Source organism: Gracilinanus agilis, chromosome 2 (assembly GCF_016433145.1).
Source record: "Gracilinanus agilis isolate LMUSP501 chromosome 2, AgileGrace, whole genome shotgun sequence".
In the NCBI taxonomy this organism is placed as follows: Eukaryota; Metazoa; Chordata; class Mammalia; order Didelphimorphia; family Didelphidae; genus Gracilinanus; species Gracilinanus agilis.
This window is the reverse complement of record NC_058131.1, coordinates 643,823,473-643,850,718: the sequence shown is the minus strand read 5'-3', so window position 1 is coordinate 643,850,718 and position 27,246 is coordinate 643,823,473. Positions and strand designations below refer to the sequence as shown.

The 27,246-nt window shown below is 35.3% G+C and overlaps 1 protein-coding gene across 1 annotated transcript in view; it reads left to right on the top strand.

Moving 5' to 3' along the window:
* The window catches only part of LOC123236333 (protein FRA10AC1), a 51,636-nt gene that overhangs the window by 5,282 nt on the left and 19,108 nt on the right, over window positions 1-27,246 (top strand). Inside the window, exons 3-8 of the mRNA XM_044662637.1 lie at window positions 8,055-8,153; window positions 8,466-8,511; window positions 10,280-10,356; window positions 11,068-11,151; window positions 14,943-15,027; window positions 22,193-22,238. Coding sequence (XP_044518572.1) covers window positions 8,055-8,153; window positions 8,466-8,511; window positions 10,280-10,356; window positions 11,068-11,151; window positions 14,943-15,027; window positions 22,193-22,238 — 437 coding nt within the window. The remainder of the gene's footprint in view (window positions 1-8,054; window positions 8,154-8,465; window positions 8,512-10,279; window positions 10,357-11,067; window positions 11,152-14,942; window positions 15,028-22,192; window positions 22,239-27,246) is intronic.

The window sequence follows — 27,246 nt, the reverse complement described above, 5'->3', positions numbered from 1 at the left end:
ATCCTGGGCAAGTCATTTAACTTCTGCCTCAGTTTTCCTTAAGTGTAAAATGGGAATAATAGCACCTATTTGTAGGATTGTCGTAAAGATAAAAAAAGATAATATTTATAAGGCTCTAAGCATGTTCTTAAAATGTTTATTCTCTTCCTTTCCACCAGATTTATTATACATTACTCTCCTTCACATACTCTAAAGTCCAGTCAAATGGTACTTTTTTTGCTCTTCATATATGACATTCTATCTACTGTCTCTGTGCCTTTTTACAGACTGACTGTAACCGCCCCCCCCATCCCTGGAATGTTCTTTTTTCTATTTTTTACCTATTAGAATCCATAGCTTCCTTCAAAGCTCAGCTTAAGTGCCACCTCTTACATGAAGCTTTCTCAATTCCCCATAGTTCTGAACATTTAAAAAATGTATTGGTATAGTTTATTTCCTCAGAATGTCAGCTCCTTGAGAATAGGAACTGTTACATTGTCTTTATATTCTCAGTGCCTTGTACAGTGCCTAGTGCATAGTATCATTTAATAAATGTTTGTTGTTTGAATGTTTCCAACTTATGGGCTTCTTGCCTTCAATGTACTGACTACAAATAATTTTTTAAAATATGAGAACATTCTATCCCTAGAGTTGTCCACAGATGCATACTTCTGTCAACATACCATATCATTTGCTTTACACTCGTCCTGGATTTTACTGGACAAGTTTTAAAATCAATATTAATACATTATCATATTTTATGTGCTATGTGGATGTATTTTCATAGCTATTCTCAGCTGAAGTAAGGTGGTACATACCATTAATTTTTATATTGTTTAACTGGACACATAGATATTTTTCTATAGAGTTTTGGGCTATAGAAAAATATTTTCATGATGCCACAATCTTCCATTTGTGATTCTCATTTAGTTCAGCAAAACTCTGCTGATATTCCAGGTACATAATAGGATTAGCCTTAGACTCTTAGACTTCAAGCTGAAAAGGGATCAATATAATCATCAAGTCAAACTTTGTGTGTATGCATGGGACTTGACAGTTTTATCATATAATGGTGGTATAAAAACCACTTTTCACATTGTATTCACATTTGACATTGTAAAATGTCAAAAAATATCATCCATACATTTTGTTTCCATTTCTGACTTTCTTCGTAATCATTTTCAATCCTTTTACCATCTCCTAAAGGTCATCAGTGACCTAATTATCAAATCTGATTGCCTTTTGAGGGTACTTATCCTTCTTTGTCTCTCTGCAGTTTTTGACACAGTTGACTTCCCTCTTTCTGGGTACTTTATAATTTCTTGGCTTCTGTGATGCTTTCATCTCCTTTTCTACTATTTTTCTTACTTCTGGCCTTCTTTTTCCTTTATTGGCTCCTTATCATTCCATTTTCTCCATGTGAATATTATATATTTTGAGTGATAAACAGAAAAGTTAGATTCAACATTTCTGACTTTTCAAAGGAAGAACTGTAACATAATGTTTATGTATAGAAAATAGTAACCAGTAATGGAATATAATATTACCAGCTTATGCTGGAAACAAAATATCAAGGTCAAAAATGAAAAACATCCCCAAACTAAAAAGAGTAGATATGCCAGAACCACAACTGAAAAAATTGTTCGCTTTTTGACACTTTAGATATTATTTATGCAGCATTCATTCCAAATATAATGTATTGCTTATAGTTTATACTCAGATGGTACACACTCAAATATTTGTTGAATTGGATTTAATTCATATATTTGTCAATTATTTTGTTTAAGGTAGTATGATAGGTAGTATTGAAGAAGAAAGAGAATAAATAAGATACAGTTGTAGAATCTGATGTTTGGAAGGAACTTCAGCAATTATCTAGCCTAACCTCAACAAAATTCTCTTATACAATATCTCTACCAAATGGTCAGACTGTCTTTGCTTGAAAACCTTTAGCCAATTCTACTTTTGGATATCTCTAATTATTAGGAAGTTCTTCCTTTTATCAAGTATGACTGACCCACTGCTCCTAGTTCTGATTCTGTAGCCAGGCAAAACAAAGTCCTCCCTTTTCCTTATCATTGCCCTTTAGATCCTTAAGTCTTCTCTTTTCCAGCTAAAATATTAATGTTTTTTTTTCAACTGGTTCTTTGATACGCTTAACCATTTCTGGTAATCTCATACTTTGAAAGGTAGAAGAAACAAGGAAAATTTGGTTCTATTCTAAATCTTTTTATGATCTCCTTGCTAGGAGGAATTACTTTACTTGCTTTTGAGATTTCCCATGTCTTTCTACCTCAGCAATTAGTTCTTCCTTGTTTGTCATAATCAGGTTAAAGTTAATAGGCCTTCCTTGTTTCTCTTTTCACTTTTTGAAGGATGAAATTATCAGTAAGGCAAGTCACAAATTTTCAGCTCCTTTGCACTTGGTAGTGAGAGAGTTCCCAGAAGACTGAATAATTTAAGCCATATATACCACTACAATATCATGCTTCTATGCCAAGTTTGTGATGTTTTCCAAACTCTCCATCTAATTCTTCCTTCTTTCCACATAATATACTTAGTATAGCCTTGCAACAGTGTCACTTTTCATTTTCCCTCTTATTGTTCATTACCTACAGAATCTCTACCATATTTCTCCCCTCTGGCTAATGGATTTCTTCATAGGGGCATATATATTTCCTTAATACATAATATTACTTTACCTCCTTTAATTTATTCTTTTCCTTTTAAATAATTCATATCCTTCTAAAGCCATATTCAAGTCCTGAATCCCATCCCATCAAGAGCGTATGAGGTCAGATTTTCTTCTTCATATTAGGATCTCTAATAGACCTTGTTTATTATCCCTTGCTTTGTGCATTTATGTTTACACATATGATATCATGGATCTTGTTGCTGGCTCTCATCTTGGATATTGTCTTCTGTGAATTGATATCTTTTCTTCTGGTGTTCCCAGAATTATAGGATTATAGAAGTTTTAGGAACCTTGCTGTCCATATCCCAAACCATACCTCAAAAAGAAACACAGCTATACTATACTCACTAGTGGTTATCTAGCTTTTGCTTGAAGACTTGTTGCTGAGGAGAGAATCCAGGTTCTCTAGAGGCAGCCCATTTCACTTTTGGTTAGCTCAAAATGTTAGGAAGTTTTCCCTCATACTAGGTCTAAATTTGCCTTATTGTAACTTCCACCCACTGGCCATCTGGGGCTAGACAGAATAAGTCTAATCCCTCTTCCACTTGACAGTCTTTCAGGTTCTTGAAAATAACTCTAATGTGCCCTTTGAATCTTTCACCAGGCTAAACATCCCCAGTTTCTTCTGTGAATCCTGGTGTGGCATGGACTTGAGGTCTTTCATTATTCTAGTCACCTTTCTTTGAAGATTTACTTTCCTAAAATGTAGTGTCTAGAACTGACCAATATTCCTGGAAACTTTCTCCCCTGCTTAATGCAACTCAAGATTGCATTAGTCTTTTTAAGAGGCTGGCATATCACATTATTGAATGAATTATTAAATGAATATGTGGAGAAAAAACATTGTAAGTATCTGCTGTGTGCCTTAACACTATGCTAGGTGCTAGGGATAAATATACAAAACTGAAACAGTTCTTGCCTTCAAGGAGTTATATTCTAATAGGGGAAGAACAGAAATTAGAAAGAGAAGACCAGGTCTTTGGAGTCATAGGGATTGGGATTGGGTACAAAGGGTGGCCAAATGCCACTTCTTCAATAGCAGTAGTAGCACTGATTTTTTTTTTAATTGTTCCCAGAGCAAGAGATGGACAGTATGTTGGGCATACCTATCCTTATTGACCCTTTAAAGTCTACTTTCCCAAAGTAGAATGCATGTCAGAATATGGCCAGCTTTCCTCACCTCTGTGTGAGTGGTCAGTTAGCAGTATTTTCAGTCTGGCAGCTGATTCTTGTCTATTGGTGAGAATCAGATCCAGAACTCTATTCTGGAACTCCTTTGTTCGTTCCTCTTCCTCTGTGTGGAACTAAGGTTTTCAGATCTCTGTGGGCTGTTCTCCCTTCTCCCCCTTTTTTAGTTTGAAGTTCCCTTTTATAGATGTATACGACTTCAAATAAGCTGACTTATTTTAAGCCATGGTTTAGAAATGAAAATCCTATTCTTAAACACCATCTTTTTCATCAGTTCTTTGCTTTTACCAGTTCCTTTTGAATCTCCTATCTTCAATCAGCATAAAAAACCTCAAATGTGCTTCCTTTGTCTAAAACTTAAAATCCTTAGCTTTAATAAAAGACAGAATGTGATAAGTGCCATCAGGGAGATAAAGTGTTTTGGGATTCAGAGGAAGGAAAAGCAATAAATGATTGGGGGTATCAAGAAAGACTTCATGAAACAAGTGATACAATTTATCACACAAGTCTAAACAGTTATAGCTAATTAAATAGAAATCCTGAAGCTTTTTGAGAAATTCTTAGTGATATAAGTAGAACAAATTATTCCTCAATGATTAGCTTTTTTACCCATGACAGGATTTTGCACAATAGGTTGTGTTTAAATAATTTTTAATAAAAGATAGCATCACCTAGTTTGATCATCTATCTTATTTAACACAAGTCTAAATTATATTCAGCCTCACCCTCAAAGGATGATGATTTGAATAGTCTCTTTCAGACTATTCAAAAAAGTATGTTGCAAGCCAGGAAGATGGTTCCAAAAGAAGCTCCAAAAGTTTTTTGAGCAATAGTAGCCTCATTGGAATGTGTAGAATCTACAAAGTTAGCTACTTTGAAGGGGATAATATGCACTTATTTATGTATGTTATGGTATGTTTGCTTTAAAAAATGATTTGCAGCGACACCTTGTGGGCTACTGATTGTTCTTTTAAACTGAATGTTTAGACATGTTAATGATATTGGACTATTTTGCAAGAGCTAGCATACTGATATAATCTAATGAATCATGGAATCCTAGAGTTGGAAGGGATCTTAGAGGCCACCTAGTCCAACCCATACCCAAATAAGAATCTTCTCTACAATATACCTGACAAAATGATCATTTAATATTTGCTGGAAGTTCATATACTACTAGGCTGTACAATATTAAGAATTTCTACTTAAGAATATTAAAGTTTCAATCAGTGCTATAATGCTGAAAGTACCTAATTTTGTTTTATATTTCAATATCACACTCTTTAGTGATGCAGTGATATAAGAAAGTTTAAAACTGAATTCAGCTTAGCATTTCCTTTTGGTGATTGATATAGTGTGGCATTAACATTGAGCTTACAGATTGTAAATCTAAGAACTTATTCTTTATGCCTATTAGGCCTTCTGCTGCTTTGTATGCTTATTAGGGCTTCTCCCCTTCATCAGAATACTCTCTGTAGTAGTCATTATATCACAAGACAAATTTATCATTGATGAGTTCCTAGGATATAACCAGTCTATTGACATTGAAACAAAGTGTAGCACAGCCTTCTTCTCTCCATTGAATGCATACAGAAAATGTATGACATAATAGACAAGAGCAGTTATATGGCAAATTAAATGGGGTGACCATAGCCAAGGAGGGCAAAATTCTCCAAAAGAATGCATTAAGGCTGAGATTTAAAATGTGTGCTATAACTCTTATGCCATTTACAAACAGCATGTAGACTTTCCTGGTGCATGGCATTTGGATATAGGGCAGTTCTTTGTTTTAGTAAAGATCAGTGATTAAATTGTGAGTCTGAGGCAGAGTGGTAATCCATAACAGATTCTTTAACTAGTGGCTATGACTGCAAATATGTGAATAGTCTTCATGTATGCAATGTGTAGGTTATTTATGAAATTTTATGTTAGTCATACATACATATGTAGCCTACAGCAGTCATTGTCAATAAAATAGTCTTTTAAAATATATGTAGTATGTTTATAGCTATTCAAAAGATGGGCCTTTGCTTTCTTGGGAAGCATTGCTGATTCTGGTAAAAATCATCCTGTTTTTGGGGGCAGCTGGGTGGCTCTGGATTGAGAGCTAGGCCTAGAGACAGGAGGTCCTAGGTTCAAATCTGGGCTCAGACACTTCCTAGCTGTATGACCCTGGGCAAGTCACTTAACCCTATTTCATTGCCTAGCCCTTACCACTCTTCTGCCTTGGAGCCAATACACAGCTTTGACTCCAAGATGGAAGGTAAGGGTTTAAAAAAAAGATCATCCTGTTTTTAAAGAGGATTTTATTGGTGGTCCATACTAACATTCCACCAGAATTCCTATATGTAATACGTAGGAATGTAATAAGACATGCATTACAACTTCTGAAAAATTTTAAATGAGTATCACAAAGAGGGTAATGAAAAGTATGTGGTAAGTGTGACCAGGCTACAACATATACCTAGTAAGAAACTCTGAAGAAAACCAGGGGTGAAAGATGTCATCACTGAATTGGGAAAGAACAGAAACAGAGTTGCTCATTTCACAAGAGTTAGGAATGACAGATGGACAGCGAAAGTGTTGTGCTGGTCTTCTTGCAATGTCAAGAGACAGTGAGGAAAGCCTCCTGTCCCTGGGTGGTCACTCTTCTGGAGAACTTATGGAGGACATGAATAAGAGTCACCCATGAAAAGTGGACAGAGATGGTTTACAGTCTGTATATCTATAGGGATCATAGATCAGTTTTTGAGTATAGGTAAGTTCTAAAGGAAGAAAAAAAAAAGCCCATGTTTTTAAAAACCCTAGTGATTATTACTAGTACTGCTAAGGAAGAAGAATATTCTAGTGACTAAGAGAGCCAGCCTTGGAGCTAGGAAGACCTGAGTTCCGGTCCTGTTTCTGACACATGTTGGTTGTATGACTATCTGAAAGTCATTTAACTTCTCTGTGCTCTAGGACATTCTCTAAGATTACGATTTGCAGAGAAGGTGCTGATCTGTATTGACAGAAGGAATTTCCTCATGTTGGAGTTCCCTGCACCAATTACAGTCCAATCTCATCTCATTACACTAAACTGCTCATATCAAATTTATAAATTGTATATTGACATTTATATAATGCTTTGAAGCTTATGGAGTACTTTGCTCATAACAACCTAGTGAGTTAGATAGTTTAATTATTATTATTCCCATTTTACAAATGAAAAATTGGTATAGAAAGGTTAATTGATTTGTTCAAGGTCAAAGATCTTTGAGAGCCAGGATTTAGACTGTAATCTTATGGCTTGAAGTTCAGTATTCTTTTCCTATTGCATGCTACTTTCTAATATATGATTGAGAGAACTGAATCCTATATTCAAGTGAAGTCAGTACTCATTTGTTAAGTGCATACTATATGCTAGACACTGTGCTCAGTACTGAGGATATAAATAGAAGTACAAAGATAGTCTTTGTCCTCAAGGTGCTAAAATTCAAATGGAAGACACACATAAAAAGGCAGTGTAAAAGAGTGGGGATAGGGAAAATAACAAAGTTGGAGAGCCAGTAGAGGAATGAAGATTGGCCTACATACTTCTATAAAATGGAGTTTCTGAGAGGAGCTCACCAATGGGAGAAGGGGGCTGCCTGGGCAAAGGGATGCCCCAAGATAAGAGAACCACAGGTGTTGACTGCCTGCAAGGTAAAAAGGCAGCTGAGGCACGGTGACAAAGTTGAAATAGTCAGAAGCAGAGCTGGGAGGGAAAGCATAGCAGCAAATCATCTTGCTAATTAATATATTACTGAGAGAATTGTGTCCTAGTTTGAGGTTTATGGATCAAGTGTCTGATTTATTTTGATGGCTAATTAAATTATGTTGCCCTTCAAAAATGCTGAAAGGAAGCTCATCATCATAGCATGATAGAATTTGAGAGCTGGAAAAATCTTTGTTCATATGTATGAATTATGAAATAAGGATGTGGGAAATACTTCTTTTTCCACTTTAGAGGTATGAAAATTTAAGTATAGAGATAGGAAATTATTACTTCAAGGTCAGTAATTTCATTTTTAGGCCAAATATTGATCTTCTACCACATTCATTTGAAATATAATCATGAATATCCTAAAATATGTTACCTAATTGGAAAATATAAAATGTCAGAAAAACAGTTTCAACTAGAAATATTTATTCTTCTTTTCTCCACTTAATGAACCAGGGCAATTAATGAAGATGACTCATTGCTTAAAAAGCCATTTCAGAAAGAAAAATATATAAAAGTGGCTCATAGACATGTTGCAGCAGAGGAACTGGATCGGTAAGATATTTTATTGTAAATTTTTGAATTTGGAAACTTTCTTCATGGTTTATATGTTTATTTATGTAAACCCTAGGGCAGGGGGTCGGCAACCTTTTTGGCCGTGAGAGCCATAAAAGCCACATTTTTTAAAAATGTAATTTCGTGAGAGCCGTACAGTGCTCACAGTGCGCGCTCCTGTAACAGTGCCTGAAAAAAATTTGACTTTATGGCTCCTGCAGAAAGAGCCATATGTTGCCGACCCCTGCCCTAGGGTATTTAAGCATATACAAATTTAAGAAATTTTAATATTCTTAAAATTCCTTCTAACAGGGAAGAAGCAAGAAATAGAAGGTTTCATCTAATAGCTATGAATGCTGTATCCTTTTAATGGTTCTCAGTCCTTTAATGAATAGTGGGACATTGAAAAATTTTTTATTTCAAAGAAATCTTCTCTAGAAACTTAGAGGTATAGTTTTCATTATTGAATATACATAGAAGTCATGAACTAAAGTCATAAATTAAGTCATGAACTAAAATTTTTCCATTTTTTCTCATGGATAATATTTTATATTACCTTACATAAACAGTTAAGGTAGTGACAAAAATAACAAAATATTTCTGAAGCCTTAGGGAGAGACTTAAGAAACTCACTAGCTTGAAAAGTTTTTTTCTCGTTTGTCTACAAATTACTTTTGCCTTTCCTTGTTTTGTCTGGTCTGTAATGATCTTCTAACTCATGATCTTTCACATTGAAGACCATTTTAGAATCTTTGCCAGAAGGTTTTTAGGTCAGTTTGAGTTATGTTTCTAGGCTGGCTGTATGACTTTCAGCCTGTAAAATAGCTTTTTAAAGTTTTCTTCTCCTTCCAAACCTTGTACCTGAAGCAGCTTGGCTTCATGCAGTTCAGCTTCTACATTGGACTTGCCCACATTCTCACCATTTTCCTAACTACTAATCAATCTATGTTGCTATTAAAAATAGTGAGAGATGAAAAGTACTCAATTGAACCCTATTGTGGGTCAGGGCAACTATTGCTATAGCCAGGGGTGGGAAGAGCCAGAGTTATTTAGATGTTTTGTTTTGTTTTGTTTAACCTCTCTTCCCTTTTACTACTTCCCTAGTCAGTGTCCCCTTAGTTGGATGGGGGGGGTTGGAGGGTGGGAAAGAGACCTCATGCAGAGACCAATGACTGAATGAATGATTATAAATGCCTTGGGAAGTAACTCATTTATTAAAAATCTTCATTTGTTTTCTCATTGCCTTACAGTACTACTTAAATATGAGTAACTGTTATTTATGAATTTTATTTAAAAGGCTTCATGCAAAAGATATATATATATAGAGAGAGAGAGACATGTATATGTATATATATTTAATGAAATTGAATGGATAACTATATTTTAGGGATGTTTATAGGATTTATGCTTCAGGCAGATTGGACTAGATTTCTTCCAAATGTAAAACTATGATTCTAAGTTAACAGTTCTAATCATATTGAACAAATTTTAATAGGCATGTCATCTTACTAATCAATAAGATTATATATAATGTATCTTTAAATGAATAATTTTAATCACACTCTTCTGAAAACAATTTTGCCTTTGTCTATCACTTTATTTTGCAAAACTAATAGTAAGACTAAGTTTTTTTTTAAATTTTCAGTTACAAATCTTCTCTCTCCCAACCTCTTTTCCTCCCTTTCCCAATGAAAAAGCAAAAAAACCAAAAAAAAAAAAAACCCCTCTATTACAAATATGTATAGTCAAGAAAAACCAATTCCTACATTAGCCATGGCTAAAAAAATATGCTTCAATTAACTTTCTGAGTCCATCACCTCTCTATCTAGAAGTAGCTACTTTAACATAAGCCTTCAGGAATTGTTTCCATTGTGTTGATCAGAGTTTCTAAGTGTATAATTCCATTTTTAAAAGCCGTAGCTTATCCTGTCCAATCTTGAATTATGCTGGGTTAGATGACTCTTATTTTTCTAGGCAGTAAAGGTGAATTCACCTTATGTTTTTAGAAATAAAATATATTTCATCATTTGGTTGCTACAATGAATGGTATCATGAAGCAGTATATCATTCAATAATGGAGTAATAGTAACTCTTCAGGTTAAATTCCTTAATTTTTCATATTTCAGTATGAAAGACATAAGAAGTTGGTGAATGATTATATTTTATATTATGGTGGTAAAAAAGAAGATTTTAGACGTTCAGGGTAAGTATTATAATGACAAATTAGAAGTGGATAGTTTATACAACATTGCTAAAGGTTGCATAAATTAGAAGTATAGCTTTCCTTAGTTTCTTTGCCTTTTGTATGGATGTACTGGTGTCTGTCTTGGTCATCCAACTTTAATAGGCGAATTTTGTCTTGTCTTGCTGGGACCTAGGCCGCCTTGCCTTTTCCATGTTGTCCCTTCATCATAGCCCTACTCTCCTTCCATCTTCATCGCATCAGAAATTTGGTCTTTGCCTCTGGATCTTTGTCTCTGATAGATGAGCTTTTTGCCTTGTGTTGCTAAGATCCAAACCTACAAGCCAGTTCCAGCTGTTTCCCAACTCTGCCTAGCATATAGTAAGTGCTTGATAAATGCTTTATCTTTTTCTTGATCCGTTCATCATCATGGATGTAAAGTTTGGTATATTGAAGGCTATTTTTAATACTTTATCTATATAAGAATAAAGATCTATATAAGATAATACTGTAGCTTCTGTCCCAGGAAATATCTCTTTGACCCCTCTTGTTCTTTCTCTGGCCAAGTAGCATTTTGCCGGGAAATTTCTACAGTTGAATGTGCATATCTGTGATTGTAATGTCTGCTGAATGGCCTTTTTGTGATTAATTCTCCCCAAATGCTAGTGAATCTGAGTGTGTTAACCTTTGATTGAGATTACATTTGAATTAATTAATAAATTTTTTTTCTAGGGAAAATGATAAGACAGACTTGGATGTTATAAGAGAAAATCATAGGTTCCTGTGGAATGAAGAAGATGAAATGGATATGACTTGGTAATTTTTGTTTTAAGGAGACATATCACATTGAGGTTCTTTGCTGATTGATTTTCAGATTCAAGTTGTTTCCTTGTTTGGAAAAGTGGGGAAGAAAAGGCAAAGAAATAATTGAAACTTTTCAATTATTTAGTTTATAAAAACTTCACTAATTTGAAATATTGAGGAACTAGAGCCTCGGAGGCAAGATGAATCAGTAGAAAGCTCTAGACCAGAAATAAAAGGCTTGTATTTAGTCCCAGCTCTACTACTAATTAATTATGTGATTTTGGGCAATTTTTCTCACTTCTTTTAACTTCATTATCTTCCCTGGTAGAATGAAGGGGCTGGTCATAAGGGACATACATAGTGAATTAAAAGCAACAAGTTGCTATACAAGCATACCATTATTTTATTGAGGCTTTTAAATATTGAAAATAAAGGATTAGCAATCAAGAATTTTGCCCAGAAAGTTTCAAAACTGTATATACCCTTAGACACAGAGATACTACTATTGGATCTGTTTCCTAGGATGATCGGGGGAAAAGGAAAATAACCTATATGATCTAAAATATTTATAGCAACTTCCTTTGTGGTGTCAAAGAACTAGAAATTGAGGGGAAGCACATCAATTAGGGAATTGCTAAACAAATTGTGGCATATGATTGTGAAGGAATATTACTTCACTAAAAGAAATGATGAGCTGGCTAATTTCAAAAAACCACAAAAAAACAACACAGAAAGACCTACATGAAATTATGAAAAGTGAAATGAGTACACCCAAGAGAACATGATATATAACTACAGAATTAATGTTTGAAGAGTAACTCATGAATGGCCATCTCCAGAGAAATAACTAATAAATAGAAACATGAAAGACATAGTTTACGTATACATTTTTTTTTTGTTAAATGATACTTTCTCTAGTGCAGGAAGGAAGGAAGGGAAGGAGATATTTGGCAATTTTAATGGAACCTACAAACAATAAAATTTTCAAAAAATAGAAAGAAAATGTAGGATTAAAAATAAGCTCTGAGGTTCCTTATCCCAACTCATATCAGCTTCTGATGGGGAAGGCCCAAGACTGCTTACAGTCCAGAGCTTATTGTATTGCCTCTTTCATCAGAGCAGCAGTCAGGCATGAAAGAACCTCAGCAAGGGCCTTGCTTTGACTTGTTAGTGCCTTTTGAATGTCCCAACTCCCACCCTTTCTCCACATTGGGCTCCATAGAAAATTGAAAAGCTTTTTCTTCATCATGTAGTTAATGGACCAGAGCTAGTTACAGAATGCCTTAACATGCTCTAAATCAGGGTGTAAGCCCCTTCCCTTACATGTCATCTGATGCCCTTTTAGAAGTAGCCTTTGGGAACCTTTGTCATGTGACTGCTGACCAGCCCCCCTTTATATATGTAAAGCACTTTGTAAACCTCTGAAGTGCTATGTAAATGTCATTTATTGTTACTACTGTAGTCTAGCTCCTTTGCTTCCTGATAACTTTGTTTAGGATGAGAACTTTTAGAATTTAGAAAAATGAACACTCAACATATTTATTAGACTGTGAAACATCATGTGTTTTGGTTGGATATATGGTAGATCTTTGGTCTTAGTCAGCTGATGATTGCCTTCTTTAAGTAACCAGAGTACAGATATTCTCTGTGTGTGTTTTCTAAACCCTTGCCTTATCTCTTAGAATTGATACTAAATATTGGTTCCAAGGCAGAAGAGCAGAAAAGGCCAGGCAAGTGGGATTAAGTGACTTGCCTAGGGTCACACAGCTAGGAAGTGTCTGAGGCCATATTTGAGCCCAGATCCTTCCAACTCTAGGCCTGGCTCTCAATCCACTAAGTTACCTAGTTGCTCCTATTCTGTGTTTATGGTTAAAGGGAAACTCATTTCCTTGTGATACCAGATACAAGAAAGCCAAAAGTGCCATTTTGTTATGAAAATTTAAGAGCTGGTTTTAAATTCTAACCAGAACAATATGCTAATCCACTTCAGTAGAAGTGTGGACCTGAAAGAATGCTTCAGGTAGAGTCAATATTTTCCTCAGAAAAAGGACTTTTGATATTTTCCAGTGCTTGGTTGGAATCTTAAAGTTTTATGCCAGATAGTTTGAAAAAGATAGCTTAGACCTCAAAACTTTTTATGTAAGCATTAGTAATTGATCATTTTGTCCATAAAATAACTTCATCACTGTTATGGAGCATAATTTCAAGAACTGCATCCTCTTGCAGCCAAAGTAATACTCAGGGTGCTTCTCCCTGGGTGTATATATCAACAAATCAGAGAGGGAAGAGATCAAGAAATTGGGCATGCAACTTAAAAAATTAGAAAGAGAACAAATTAAAAATCCCCAGATAGAAACTAAATTGGAAATCATAAAAATCAAAGGAGAAATTCATAAAATTGAAAGTAAAAGAACTAGGAGCTGATACTTTGAAAAAACAAATAGATAAAGTACTGGCTAATCTAATAAAAAAAGAAAGAAGAAAATCAAATTAACAGTATCAAAGATGAAAAGGGTGGCCTTACCTCTAATGAAGAGGAAATTAAGGTAATTATTAAGAACTATTTTGCCCAATTATATGACAATAAGTATGACAATCTAGGTGAGATGGGTGAATATCTACAAAAATATAAATTTCCTAGATGATCAAAAGAAGAAATAGAATACTTAAACAATCCCATCTCAGAAAAAGAAATTGAACACGCCATCAAGGAACTCCCTAAGAACAACTAATCCCAATACTATACAAACTATCTGACAAAATAAGCATAGAAGGAGTTTTACGAAATTCCTTTTATGACACAAATATGGTACTGATTCCCAAGCCAGGTAGACCAAAAACCAAGAAAGAAAACTACAGACCAATCTCCTTAATGAACATAGATGCAAAAATCTTAATAAAATACTAGCAAAAAGACTCCAGCAAGTTATCACAAGGATTATTCACTATGATCAGGTGAGATTTGTACCAGGAATGCAAGGATAGTTTAATATTAGGAAAACCATCCATATAATTGACCATATCAACAACCAAACCAACAGAAATCACATGATTATCTTAATAGATGCAGAAAAAGCCTTTGATAAGAAATGCATCCTCACTGCCATGCCTATCAAATGAGTTTGAATTAACTGAAAATTCCACCCTCAAAAATTTGAATGAATTGACCTATTGGATGGGGTTATTTAATACTGTCTATATAATGAACATCTTTAAAGTGAAGTTATTTTAGTTATGGTATAATTGCTATTGAACTGCTCCAGTAATTACCCAACAGGCCCAATTACTTTTTTTTTTTTTAAATTTTTTTAAACCCTTAACTTCTGTGTATTGGCTCATAGGTGGAAGAGTAGTAAGGGTGGGCAATGGGGGTCAAGTGACTTGCCCAGGGTCACACAGCTGGGAAGTGTCTGAGGCGGGATTTGAACCTAGGACTTCTCATCTCTAGGCCTGACTCTCAATCCACTGAGCTACCCAGCTGCCCCAGACCCAATTACTTTTTGAGATTTCTCCTAGCAAAGACTAGAACATTCCTAGGATAGGAGAGTATTTCTTATGTCTTGGGTCTCAGTCTTATGCCAGTTCCTAGAAATTTTATCTAAACTCTCATTCGATTTGCATCTTTAAGAAATAATTTATTAAATTCTCAGTAAAATTGTATTTAATTACTTGTAATACATTTCCATATACCTCTTTTAAAATCAATAATTATATTCATTGTTTGTGTTGCTTTGACTTTGCTTCTAAGTAATAACTGTGGTAAGATTTCTAAAATTGTAATATTTATATATTTCTGACTCCAGGGAGAAGAAGCTTGCAAAGAAGTACTATGATAAATTATTTAAAGAATACTGCATAGCAGATCTCAGTAGATACAAAGATAACCAGGTATAGCTCCAAAATTTACCATTATTATAAGCTATTTTCTAAAGTTGATTCATATTTGATTAAAAGAGTAATTTTTGTATCCCATTTTAATATTATCCTTAAAGATTCTGATTCTGCCAAAATGTCCCTACATTTCTGAGTGTCCACACGAAGCATACAAATTATATCAATGGAATATATAATGTATAATATGTAATGTATGCTGGAGATGGCTCATTCCTATGACAGGAGAAGCCTACTGCTGAATGGCTGTGGGCATTGGCTTGTTCGTATGAAGTGATTTCTTATTTTTTCACTTGTGACATTGGGAAATAGAAGTTATTTCCCAAAGTAAAGTCAGATGATTTCTTCTTTTTTTCAAAATATTTAATTTAGTTTAAAATTTAAAAAATTTAATAACAAATTTCCATATAAACCAAGTTATATGATCCAAATTGTCTCCCTCCTTTTTTCCTCTCCCCCATCCCAGAGCTGGCAGGCAATTCAATCTGGGTTATATGCATAGTATCATGTAAAACATATTTCCATATTATTCATTTGTGTAAGTAAATAATCTTATAAAACCAAAACTCCAAAACTTATACTGAAATAAATAAGTGATAAGTCATATACTTTCATCTGTATTCCTACTCCTACAGTTCATTCTCTGGAGGTGGATGGCATTCTTTTTTTTTTATAATTCCCTCAGAATTGTTCTGGATCATTGCATTGCTGTTAGTAGCTAAATCTATCACATTTGATCATTCCACAGTATTGCTGTATTGCAATAATCTCCTGGTTCTGCTTATTTCATTCTGCATCAGTTCATGTAGGTATTTCCAGCACTTTCTGAAATCATCCTGTTCATCTTTTCTTATAGCACAATAGTATTCCACAGGTGATTTCTTCTGATGCTTTTGAGCTCACTCAATTAGTTAGCTCTTGATTATTCTAAATAACAATAGTGGATTTCCCTCCTTGTGTTACATTTTATATATACTATTTTAAAAATCAGTTTGCATTCTTTAAATTAGCACTCAACTTTTAAAAAATCATTTAATTTTATTATTGTTTAATCTATATCTCTCCATTTCTCCAGGAGAATAGTACCAGGTAGTCTATTAAAAGTTTTCCTAAAATATAGGGAAAGTAGAACCATAGCACTTCCCTACTCCACTAATTTTGGAATCTTATTTTTTTTTTTCTTGAATTTTTTGAGGACTCAGTTTGGCACATTTTCTAGATATTTGTGGAGGAGTTGTGGGGGAAGAATTTGGCTGGTCTTTCTGCTACTCTGTCATCTTCCCAAGTAATTTTTCTAAAACTGTCATGATCCTTACACCCCCACCCCTGAGGAAACTCCAGGGGCTCTCCATTATTTCTAGAAGCAAATATGAAATTCCCTGTTTGACATTTAAAACTCTTCATAATTTGATACCTTCCTGCTTTCTAGGCTTCTTACACTTTACTCCTCTTCACATACTGTGATTCAGCTATACTAGCCTACTGACCCTCCATTTTGCATTCTCTGTGCCTTTTAATACCTGCCCACTATCCTGGAATGCTTTCTTTCCTCCCGGCTTGCTCTTAAGTTCCTTGAATGAGATTCAGAACAAATCTCACCTTCTGCAGAAGTCTTTTCCTGGTTCTACCATTTGTTCATGCCTTTCCTTTATCTTTTTTCTATTTTTTGTGTCTAGTTATTTACATGTTGACTTTTCTATTTGAATGTATATTCCTTTAGGACAAAGACTTTTCTTTCTTTTTGTCCTCAATAGAAGCTTGTGGAGTTACTGGGTATAGGGGCCAGCCTTTATTACCTGCTTCTAAGGAAGTTGAGGCTTAGTGGAGCTACTGTGCTCTTGAGCTAGGATTTCTGTACTTCAGTAGCCTAAGGCAAACAGGTATTTGCACTTGGTTAGACCTTAATGAGGTGAACTTCTGGGTGGGGAAGCCTACAAGTTTGCCTAAAGAGGCATGAATCATATTATATTGGAAACAAATTAAACCTGTGCTGATCAGAGCCTTGAATAGTGCTGTCCCTTCCAATTGGGGAACTCTAGAGAGACCTAGATTTAAGAAAAAAAATGTTTGTTGACTTAGTGGCTGTGAGTGATTGAAGTAGCCTATGAGGATGGATTAGTAGACAATGGAAAGTTATTTTAGGATTTAAAATTTTCTCTCAAATATCTACATGTATGTAATTTGAAATCAGTTTTGTTGAAAAAGTTGTTATAGAAGTCATTGAATCTAGATTCTAGTTTGAAATTCATTTCAGAACAGCCTGCTGCTCTAAACTGAGGAACATCATAGCAATCCAATACATTAGTAGCATCATAGCTCCTAGATCCATTTAAAATAAATATATTCATTCTGTAGAGATGTTTGTTTTGAGCATCTACAATGTGGATATTATAATTCTGCCAAGCACTCTGGGGGATACACACTGTCTACCCTTAAAATGCTTACAATCTAGTTGAAGATACAAGGTATACATCTGAAAAGTTTAGATGTAGGCATGTTCCAATTTTTCACCAAAATGTATACCTGGAAGCCACAGAGCAAAGTGGATTGTTTTAAAGCAAATCATATTTTTTCAAAGGAATTAGTTAGAAGTGTAATGCAGGATTTATGCAAGATCTCTTGCATTTGCAAAATTACCCATGGCAATCCTGTCAGTTAGGAGAATGGAACTCTGGCCCAGCAGGTGCTAGTCCCAGGAGCTGACAGTTTGAGCTGGGACTATAAATACCCCTGCAGAACCAACCTGGGGGTTCTGATTTCCTTGACCTCACCCAGATACCCAGCTACCCCTTACTTCCCCTTGGGGACCCCAGGAGGTTGAAGGGAGGTTGAAGAGAGGTTTGGGTTGTGGATCATGGGCAGGATTTAGATTAGGGCAACCTAGCAACAGGGACACCCCCAAACCAATTCATCAACTATATCTGTCCAGCTGGTGGACCAAACAATATCAGGGCAATGTTAAACTATCTCTGGCTGAGGGCTGGTTCCCTCAGCTTGGCCTTACCTTCTAAGTCCATAGCCAACACTTGCCAGTTGCCCCTAGCAACAGTCTCTCAAGAGCCCTAAACCCTCTTACCTCAGTTTTCCCTTCCATGTTAAAATAAACCCTTAGCCTGGAACTGTGAGCTTCTGTAGTTATTATAACATTATCTTGGGCTAAAGGGGCTGAGGATAGGGAGAACAGCAACCACTTGACTCTAAAGGAAATACTAGGCAAGCATCCATTTTATTCAGGAAGTGTGTGAGCTTCACTTCCTATTGAGTTCTGCTTTCACTCCAGCAGGGAGGGGCTCCTCACTCTCCACCTTAAAGGAGCCTATAGATAGTAGGGAGACCGACTGGGCATCACAGCTCAGGCTACACATCCCTGACAGTCTCAAATCACCTGCTCCTGAAGTTACTGGCTCTCAGGCTCAGGTGACACACTTGTACCACCAGCTCTCCTGTTATCAGCCACATTATCCACCTATTACAGAAGTAATATTTTGAAGTAAAAACTCATTATCAACTTATGTTATAAAATCAAATATGCTTACTTTGAAACTCTGAAGAATCTGTAATTTCACTTTATTGATGCAAATTGCAGCTCTTTCATGACTTCTTATCTTATGTGATTCTTGTATATATATTTACAATGATAAAAGAATTCTCTAAATTAGACTAGAATTTTAAGGTTAGAAGAGATCTTAGAGAATTTTTCTGTTAAACTGTCATTTTACTGATGAGAGAATTATGGCCCAGAGAGTTTTTAAAAGTTCAGGGTTAGGGGGCAGCTGGGTAGCTCAGTGGATTGAGAGCCAGGCCTAGAGACGGGAGGTCCTAGGTTCAAATCCGGCCTCAGACACTTCCCAGCTGTGTGACCCTGGGCAAGTCACTTGACCCCCATTGCCTACCCTTACCACTCTTCCACCTATAAGTCAATACACAGAAGTTAAGAGTTTAAAAAAAAAAGTTCAGGGTTACAGGGCAGGATCTTTTGTCTTCTAAAGCATATCTAATATTCTTCCTATCATATTATACTTCTTAGCTTATGAAACTTCAGTAATATTGACATAAATATGCAGTCCTTTTTATAAGATGTTTTAGTCTGTAAAATGTACATATCTCAGAATTACATCACTGAATCTTAAATTTAAACTACTTAAATCAAATATAATAGATATAATCAAAATTATTAACTTAGATTTCTTTCTCTATAAATTCTTTGTTGGAAGCAGAGGTATTTGAAGTCCATCCATTTATTGCTGTAATTACCATTTTACCACTCCCTTCCCCTTCAGTGTACAACTTTTAATTGCTACCCTGAAGACAAATAAGAAAGTTACATAAGGAAAGGAGCAGCCTGAAGAATATGTGTGAAAAAAGGGGAGAACAAATTACATTTCATACTTCTTTACTTTAATGATGGTGGATAGCATTTATTGTGTTGTGGGTCAGCTATATAGTACAATGAAGAGAGACCCCTGGCCTGAAGTCAGGAAGACTCATCTTCCTGAGTTCAAATCTGGTCTAGACATTTAGTACTAGCTGAGTAACCCTGGTCTTATTTGCCACATTTTCTTCATCTGGTAGATAATAATGTTCATACGTTGTTTGTATATCAACCTCAGAATTATTTTTTGCTCGTTTTGTTTTTTAACACCAACTGGTGGAACCTTCTCCATCACCTTTCAAATACCTCCTTTGAGTCAGTGCCCCCCTTACTCAGGTGTCTGATGCAGAAATTAATGAGTGAACAAAATACTATTAAATTCCTTGAGAAGTAGCTCATCTATTAAAAATCTGCATTGATTTTTCTACTGCCTATCAGATAAAGTCCAAATTCTACAGTTCAAAACTGTCCACAGCCCTGTGTCAGGCTACTTTTCTATCTTGATGTCTCAGTGCTTCCTTAAATATTAATTTTAGAAATTAATTTTTCTAAAATGTACTGTTTCCTATTTCCTTAACTTAAAGTTTTTTCAATTCCATATCTTTCTACATTCTGTTCTCTCAATTCAATTCAACAAATATTAAGTGGATAGTATACTAGGAGCTAGATACACAAAAAACAAATACCTCAGAAAGCTTATATTTTATCTAAAGAATAGCAGGGAATATGCCATGTATATACTGATAAATAAATACACAAGGCATTTTGAAGAGGGAGAGAACAATGCCTTTCCCATCCTCCTATCAGAGCCAAAAGTTTTCACTCCTTTCTAAAAATAAATGTTTATTAAACACATGAATGCAAAAAATGAAAATAATATCATGTTTTAATGAGATATTCTAAAATCCTAAATGTATTTATAAGTCTACATAAGACTTAAATTGAATTGCCTCATTTTTTTAAATTTCATTTCAACAAATATTTTGGATTTTATGTCAATAAACATTTATTAAGCACCTGTTATATGCAAGACACTGAGCTGGGCACTGGGGATGAAAAGGCTAAAACTAAGCTTTCTCCGTTCAAGGAGTTTAGATTCTCTGACGTGAAACTATATGTTTACTTAAGTAAATGTAGAGTAATTTTGGTAGAGGTAGGAAGAGGCACTGGCAGCTGGGAGGGATCAAGAAGGCCTCCTAGATCAGGGGGCCCTTGAGCTGAGTCCTGACAGGAGCCAGGGATTGATTCTAGAAGTTGGAGGTAAAGGAAGGCATGAGTTGATAGACTTTACAAAGACATAGAGAGAAAAAATGTTTGAAAAACAGCTGAACAGCCAGTCTGACTGGAAGATAGAGTGTATGAAGGGAAGTAATAAATAATTCTTGAAAGGTGGGTGGGAATCAGATTGGGGAAGGCTTTAAACAACAGCTGGAGAGTTTGTATTTTATTCTATCTTGTATGTAGCCTAAATTTCATTTTGTTGGGATTTAGTTGAATTTTTTTTTACTTTGTTTTCTTCATTAACATTTAGTCTACTACTTTGTAGAGTATAGTACAGGTAGAGCACCTGACTATGTGCCAGGCACTGTGCTAAGCTGCTGGGATATACATACAAGCAGAAAAGACAGTTCCTGCCCTCAAGGAGCTTACGTTCAAATGGAGGAAGACAATACATAAAATGGAGCTAAAAAGGGAGAAAGAAGTACAGATGAAGTTTCTATAATGTGGGGATGTCCTATGGAGGATCAGAAGTGCATCTTGAAGAGATGAATGACAGGATGATTGGCTCAGGCTTCCTCCAAAAATGGATGTTCTAGGAGGAACCAGCCAATCAAAAGGAGAGGCTTCAAGAGTTGGGAGGGTACCTCCAATCTAGGTAGGGTGTGAGCTTTTAGGGAGAAGAGGTTTCCATGAAGTCATACAAAAAGTCCCCAGTCAGGAGTGAAGCCTGAACAACATTGGTAAACATCAAGCAAGATAATCCCTGTTCTCAAGGTGCTTACATTCTAATGGGAGGAAGACAACATGTAAAGGAGAACAGAAGTGGGTGAGGGAAGGGGGGGTATTGAGAGGGAAAGGTTATAGTAGAGAATTAGAAAGTTTTGTGGAGACCCTGGCAAAATAACAGACAAAAAGAGTAGAAAAATAGATTTACTAAATTTACTGAAATGATAATGAAAATAACATCTAAAATGTGGGAGTTCTTGATCTGGAGAGGAAAACATAATTAGCTATTTGAGCTAGCTGGGAAGTATCACTTTTTCACTAGAAGCCCAAATATGCTTCACTTCATATTTCCTGACCATAGTTGACTCAGCCTTATGGAGGAGAAGAATGATAGCAAAGGTTGAGGTCATTAAAATGCCTTCTCAGCTAAGGTTGCTTAGCCTAGGGGTATAACCTGATTTTTTTGGAAGTGAGAGTCATTTGGTTATTTGCTGTTCATTATTCAGCCTGCAATTGTCATAGTACAACATTTCTGTATTATCAACATTGAAAAAGTCATGTTATTCACTGAGTTATAATTATCCATAGATGGCATGAACTGATTCTTATTAACATTTGTAAACCCTAGTAGTTTCAACGTTGGTCTGAAAATAAGCAGAGTAAATGAGTATCAGTAAGGTGATAATTTATCCTCCTCATGTCATATTGTAACTTTTTTGATGAGAGTTGTCTTTTTAATTATATTGGAAAGTCATAATTCTAAATCCAGGACTCAAGTTTGAATTTAATTTTAAAATATTGAAAAGTGTTTCTCTTTTTAATATATAATTTTTTTCTTGTTAGTTTGGATTTCGATGGCGAGTAGAAAGAGAAGTAATTTCAGGAAAAGGTAATTTTTTTCCTTTTCAACATACAGGTTATTTATTATACTTTCAAATGACACTGGGAGGGGTTATTTCCTGGTTTAGCCAATTGATATCTATTTTAGTTTGACTATACAGATGATGTGCATGTGGTATGAGCAAACAAGCTCATAGTATAAAATGATTTCACTTTTAACAAAAAATGTAATAAGCATATTTAATTGGTTGTTAGTAAATTGCTTACTGTAATCATTCTGTATCAGATAGTTTCTGCATATTCATTTTAAACTTTTTTTTCTCAGAAGTTTTCTCCATATCTGGGAAATTTTATAATGTTGGTGTTATCTCTAGGTTCCTAATTGGTTGATTAATCTTCCTCCAAGTGTGATTTTTCTGGCCATACTCTTTTTTTTTTTTTTATCTTTGTTTCTTCTAATCTCAGTAGACTTTTGGAACCTATGGTCAAGGGATCCATACTCTATCTTAGGAAATATGCCCCAGAGGGGTAAGGGCTAGGCAATGGGGGTTAAGTGACTTGCCCAGGGTCTTCCAGTTGGGAAATGTCTGAGGCCAGATTTGAACCTAGGACCTCCTGTCTCTAGGCCTGGCTCTCAATCCACTAAGCCACCCATCTTACCCCCAAATCCCCCCTTCTTTTGCCTTCTTGTATCTTTTCTAGTGTCCAGGTTTTTTCTTACAATTTTACATTCATTTTCAGTAGTTTTATGGTTGATGTGCTTTTCATTTATTGTTGTAGTTGACTATTTTGTTTTCCTGGTTTTCTTACATAATTTTGCATCTGTTCATGTCTTTTCATACTTCTCTATATTTATCATGTTTGTCTTCTTCAGATCACAGTGATATTTCATTACATTCATGTATACAGTGTATTTATCCCAATTGATGGATATCTACTGAAAGCCAGAGTTTTCAGTTCTTTGCTTTCCGCAAAAATGCCACTATAAGATTATCACTATCTCTTAAAGCATTTTTACCAGTCATAGATTCTCAGTCTTGCAAGAAATATAAGAGGTCCTCTTAATTCCACTTGTCCTTGAACTCTAAGCTGCTTCATAATATACTTTACAAATGGACATCTAGTCTTAGATGGAAATCTTCAGGGAGGCAGAATCCATTCTCTCTTAAAGCAGTTCATTCTACTTAAATTATTAGGAAGTTTTTCCTTGCATCAATCTTAAATCTGCCACTGCAAGTTCTATCCCAGACTCCTAATTCTGTGCTCTGGATAAATCTTTTAAATATTTGAAGATAGCTATCATGTCTCCTTTCACTTTTTTCTTTTCACATACAGCTAAACATCCCATATCATTTCAGTTATGTTGTGAGGAGGATTATTTAGTTATTAGTTAGGAGATCTAATAGGAAGGGCTGGAGAATTCCACATGGAATGGGGAAGCAGGAAGTGGCATGCTCGCTCTCTGAGACGGACTCCATGGTGGTTGGGACAAGTTGCAACTGACCCTAGGAGACCTCAGATTTCCAGAGATCCTGAAGGAAGACTGACATCTACTTGTGGGAGATTTTGGTAGAGACTATTAATCCCAACCTGAGTTGCAGGTTAACTTGGGCTGGGTTAGTTCCCAGAATCTACCCACCTGAAAGAGCACTGCTAGTGGTGCTGGAGGAGCTGGTTCATCACTGGAGTGAGTCTGGACTCTGCTGTGAGGATTCCCACTTCAGTCCTGCTATTCTCTGGGCCCTACCTTGCTTAGATCTCAGTTGGGTGTAGTAGTCCCTCCCCTGACTCTGTAGTTTGCCCTTAGTCTGAAAGTGTAGAAATCCCTATTCCCAACCTTTACTATAGATTCCTTAATTAAAATTGTTATAATTGTTATAAAATTGTTATATAGGCACACACTTGATTGTCCTGTTTTGGAGCTCTGCCCTGAGCTTTAGGCAAAAAAAATCAGTACTTAGTACATAGTACTATCAGCCACCCCAAAGTGTGAACTATGTCCTTATCCTAAGCCCAGACTAGAATTTCCTGGACTAGGGCTCCAGACATTTCAGGTTTGAAATTTCAAGGGATCGGCTTGTACCACTATTTGCTTAGTCAGGATCTCAGGATCTGGATGTTAGCTTGGAGTTAGGTTCTGAACCTTGGACTGCGGATGTGGAGTGGGGATGTGTGACTTGCTCTTGGCTTGTTCTTCCCTCTTTGCTGCAGTTTCTTGCCGGGTCTGCTCTCCTCTCACCCCAGTGCCTCAGATGTTCTTCGCCTACCTTTTGGATTTTTCTTTTCTTGAAAGTTGTTTCACTCTGTCTCCTTGTTGCTTCTTTTACTCCTGTATTTGTTTTGTGGTGATATTTTAATCTTGGTCAGAGAGGATTCTTATGGTGGCAGAGAGCTGCTCTGGATTATTCTACCATCTTGGCTCCACCCCCAGAAGAGAGAGACATCCAGTTTTTCCTTCAATGAGAGTCAAATCCAGAATAGAAGTAGCCCTAGTTATTCTACTTTTTGAAGGATGAAATTATCACCAAACAAATCAGGAAAATATTAAGTATTCCACTTTTAGCTTAAAAAAAAGCTAAATTCTCCCATCACTTCTATCATGCCTCTGCTAGGTTTTTTATTTATTTCCAGATCTTATCTATTTCCTTTTTCTACCTATGTGGTCTTAATATGTTGATGACAGTATTATTTTGTTCCAATATTTATCGATTTTTCACTCAATATTTGCCACCATAGTTATTACTCTATCTAGTTCTTGTATTTATTCACCAGTATGTTCTCTTAGAGAGTGTTACTCTACCACACCAACACTCCCTATTATCTATCCTATTATTTGTGAATAAGATATAGTTTTACAGAGCCATATTTCTCATCTTACCAGGTTGTAGTGATACCTGTAAGGCCACATTTTTCTTTTTTCAGTGGGAATGCTAGTTAATCTTGCTTGCTTATTAATTCTTTATATATTTGTTTATATACATTAAAGACCATGATTCTTTTTTTGAAATTTGATTTGAGTGAATTTCTCATTATCATCATTGCTATTCTTTTTTCTACATTTCAGTATTGCCTATAGGATCCAGCTTGGTGGACATGGTTAGACAATTTTCATCCTCTCTCTGCTTTTTCCATTTTAAATCCTTTTGATTCAATCTTTAAAATTATAGGCAAATACTGTGTTTTTACTGACCCTTTTAAATGTAAATGCATTACATTTCTGGCCAGCAATGTCGTCATTATTGTTTCAAGCTGGATCTAAGAATTGAAATCCTGTTCTCAGATGCTATCTTCCTTTTTCAATTTGGTAGGTTATTATATTTTATTTTTTATCTTATTTCATCTTTTTGTTTGTTTTTGCATCACCTTTATTTTCAGATCTATTTGTTTCCCTACCCAGTAATCCATCCATTATAACAAAGATTATTTTTTTAAATTTTATTTAATTAATTAATTAATTCAGGGTATTTTTTTCATGGTTACAAGATTCATATTCTTTCCCTCCCCTTCCCCCATCCTCTTCTGTAGCTGACATGCAATTCCACTGGATTTTACATGTGTCATTGATCAAGAACTATTTCTATATTATTGATATTTGCACTAGGGTGATTGTTTAGAGTCAGTATCCCCAATCATCCTTATCAACCCATGTGACCAAGCAGTTGTTTTTCTTCTGTGTTTCTACATCCATTATTCCTCTGAATGTGGATAGTGTTCTTTCTCATAAGTCTCTCAGTATTGCTCAGGATCCTTGCATTGCTGCTAGTAGAGAAGTCTGTTATATTTGATTGTACCACAGTGTATCAGTTTCTGTGTTTAATGTTCTCCTGCTTCTGCTCCTTTCACTCTGCATCAATTCCTGGAGGTCATTCCAATTCACATGGAATTCCTCCAGTTCGTTATTCTTTTGAGCACAATAGTATTCCATCACCAGCAGATACCACAATTTGTTCACAATTCATTCCCCAGTTGAAGGGTATCCCCTCATTTTACAATTTTTTGCCACCACAAAGAGTGCTGCTATGAATATTTTTGTGCAAGTTTTTTTCCTTATTATCTCTTTGATGTATAAACCCAGCAGTGATATGGCTGGATCAAAGGGCAGGAAGTCTTTTATCGCCCTTTGGACATAGTTCCAAATTGCCATCCAGAATGGTTGGATCAATTCACAACTGCACCAGCAATGCTAATTAATGTCCCAATTTTGCCACATCCCCTCCAACATTTATTACTTTCCTTTGCTGTCATGTTAGCCAATCTGCTAGGTGTGAGGTGGTACCTCAGAGTTGTTTGGATTTGCATTTTTCTAATTATAAGAGGTTTAGAACACTTTTTCATGTGCTTATTGATAGTTTTGATTTCTTTATCTGAAAATTGCCTATTCATGTTCATTGCCCATTTATCACCTGGGGAATGGCTTGCTTTTTTGTACCATTGATTTAGCTCCTTATAAATTTGAATAATTAGGCCTTTGTCAGAGGTTTTTGTTATAAAGATTTTTTCCCAATTTTTGTTGCTTTCCTTATAATTCTGGTTGCATTGGTTTTGTTTGTATAAAACCTTTTTAATTTAATGCAATCAAACTTTTTTATTTTAGATTTTAGATTTATTTTACATTTACATATACATTTTACATATTTTACATTTTATAATTTACACTTATTTTCTAACTCTTGCGTGGTTTTAAAATCTTTCTTATCCCAAATATCTGACAAGTGTACTATTCTGTGTATTCTTGCATATTTGACTATTTTATGCCATTTTCATAATGTGACTACTTTTTATGGGCATCCTGGCATGCCTACCTGTGCCACCTCTGTTACTTTTTCCTCTTAAGGGTTTCTGACAACAAAGTATATTAATGGATCTTGTTTACCCCATTAACAGCTGGTACTACTGTATTACAGCCAAAACTACATTTTGAAAACACAATATAAATATTACTTTAATACTAATGGATCTTCTAGACTGACTGGCTCCCATTGTTTTGAGGATGGTTTCTATTTGATTATTCTAAATTATCTATAGAGGAGCAATTAGGCTTCTAATGACCTATTATG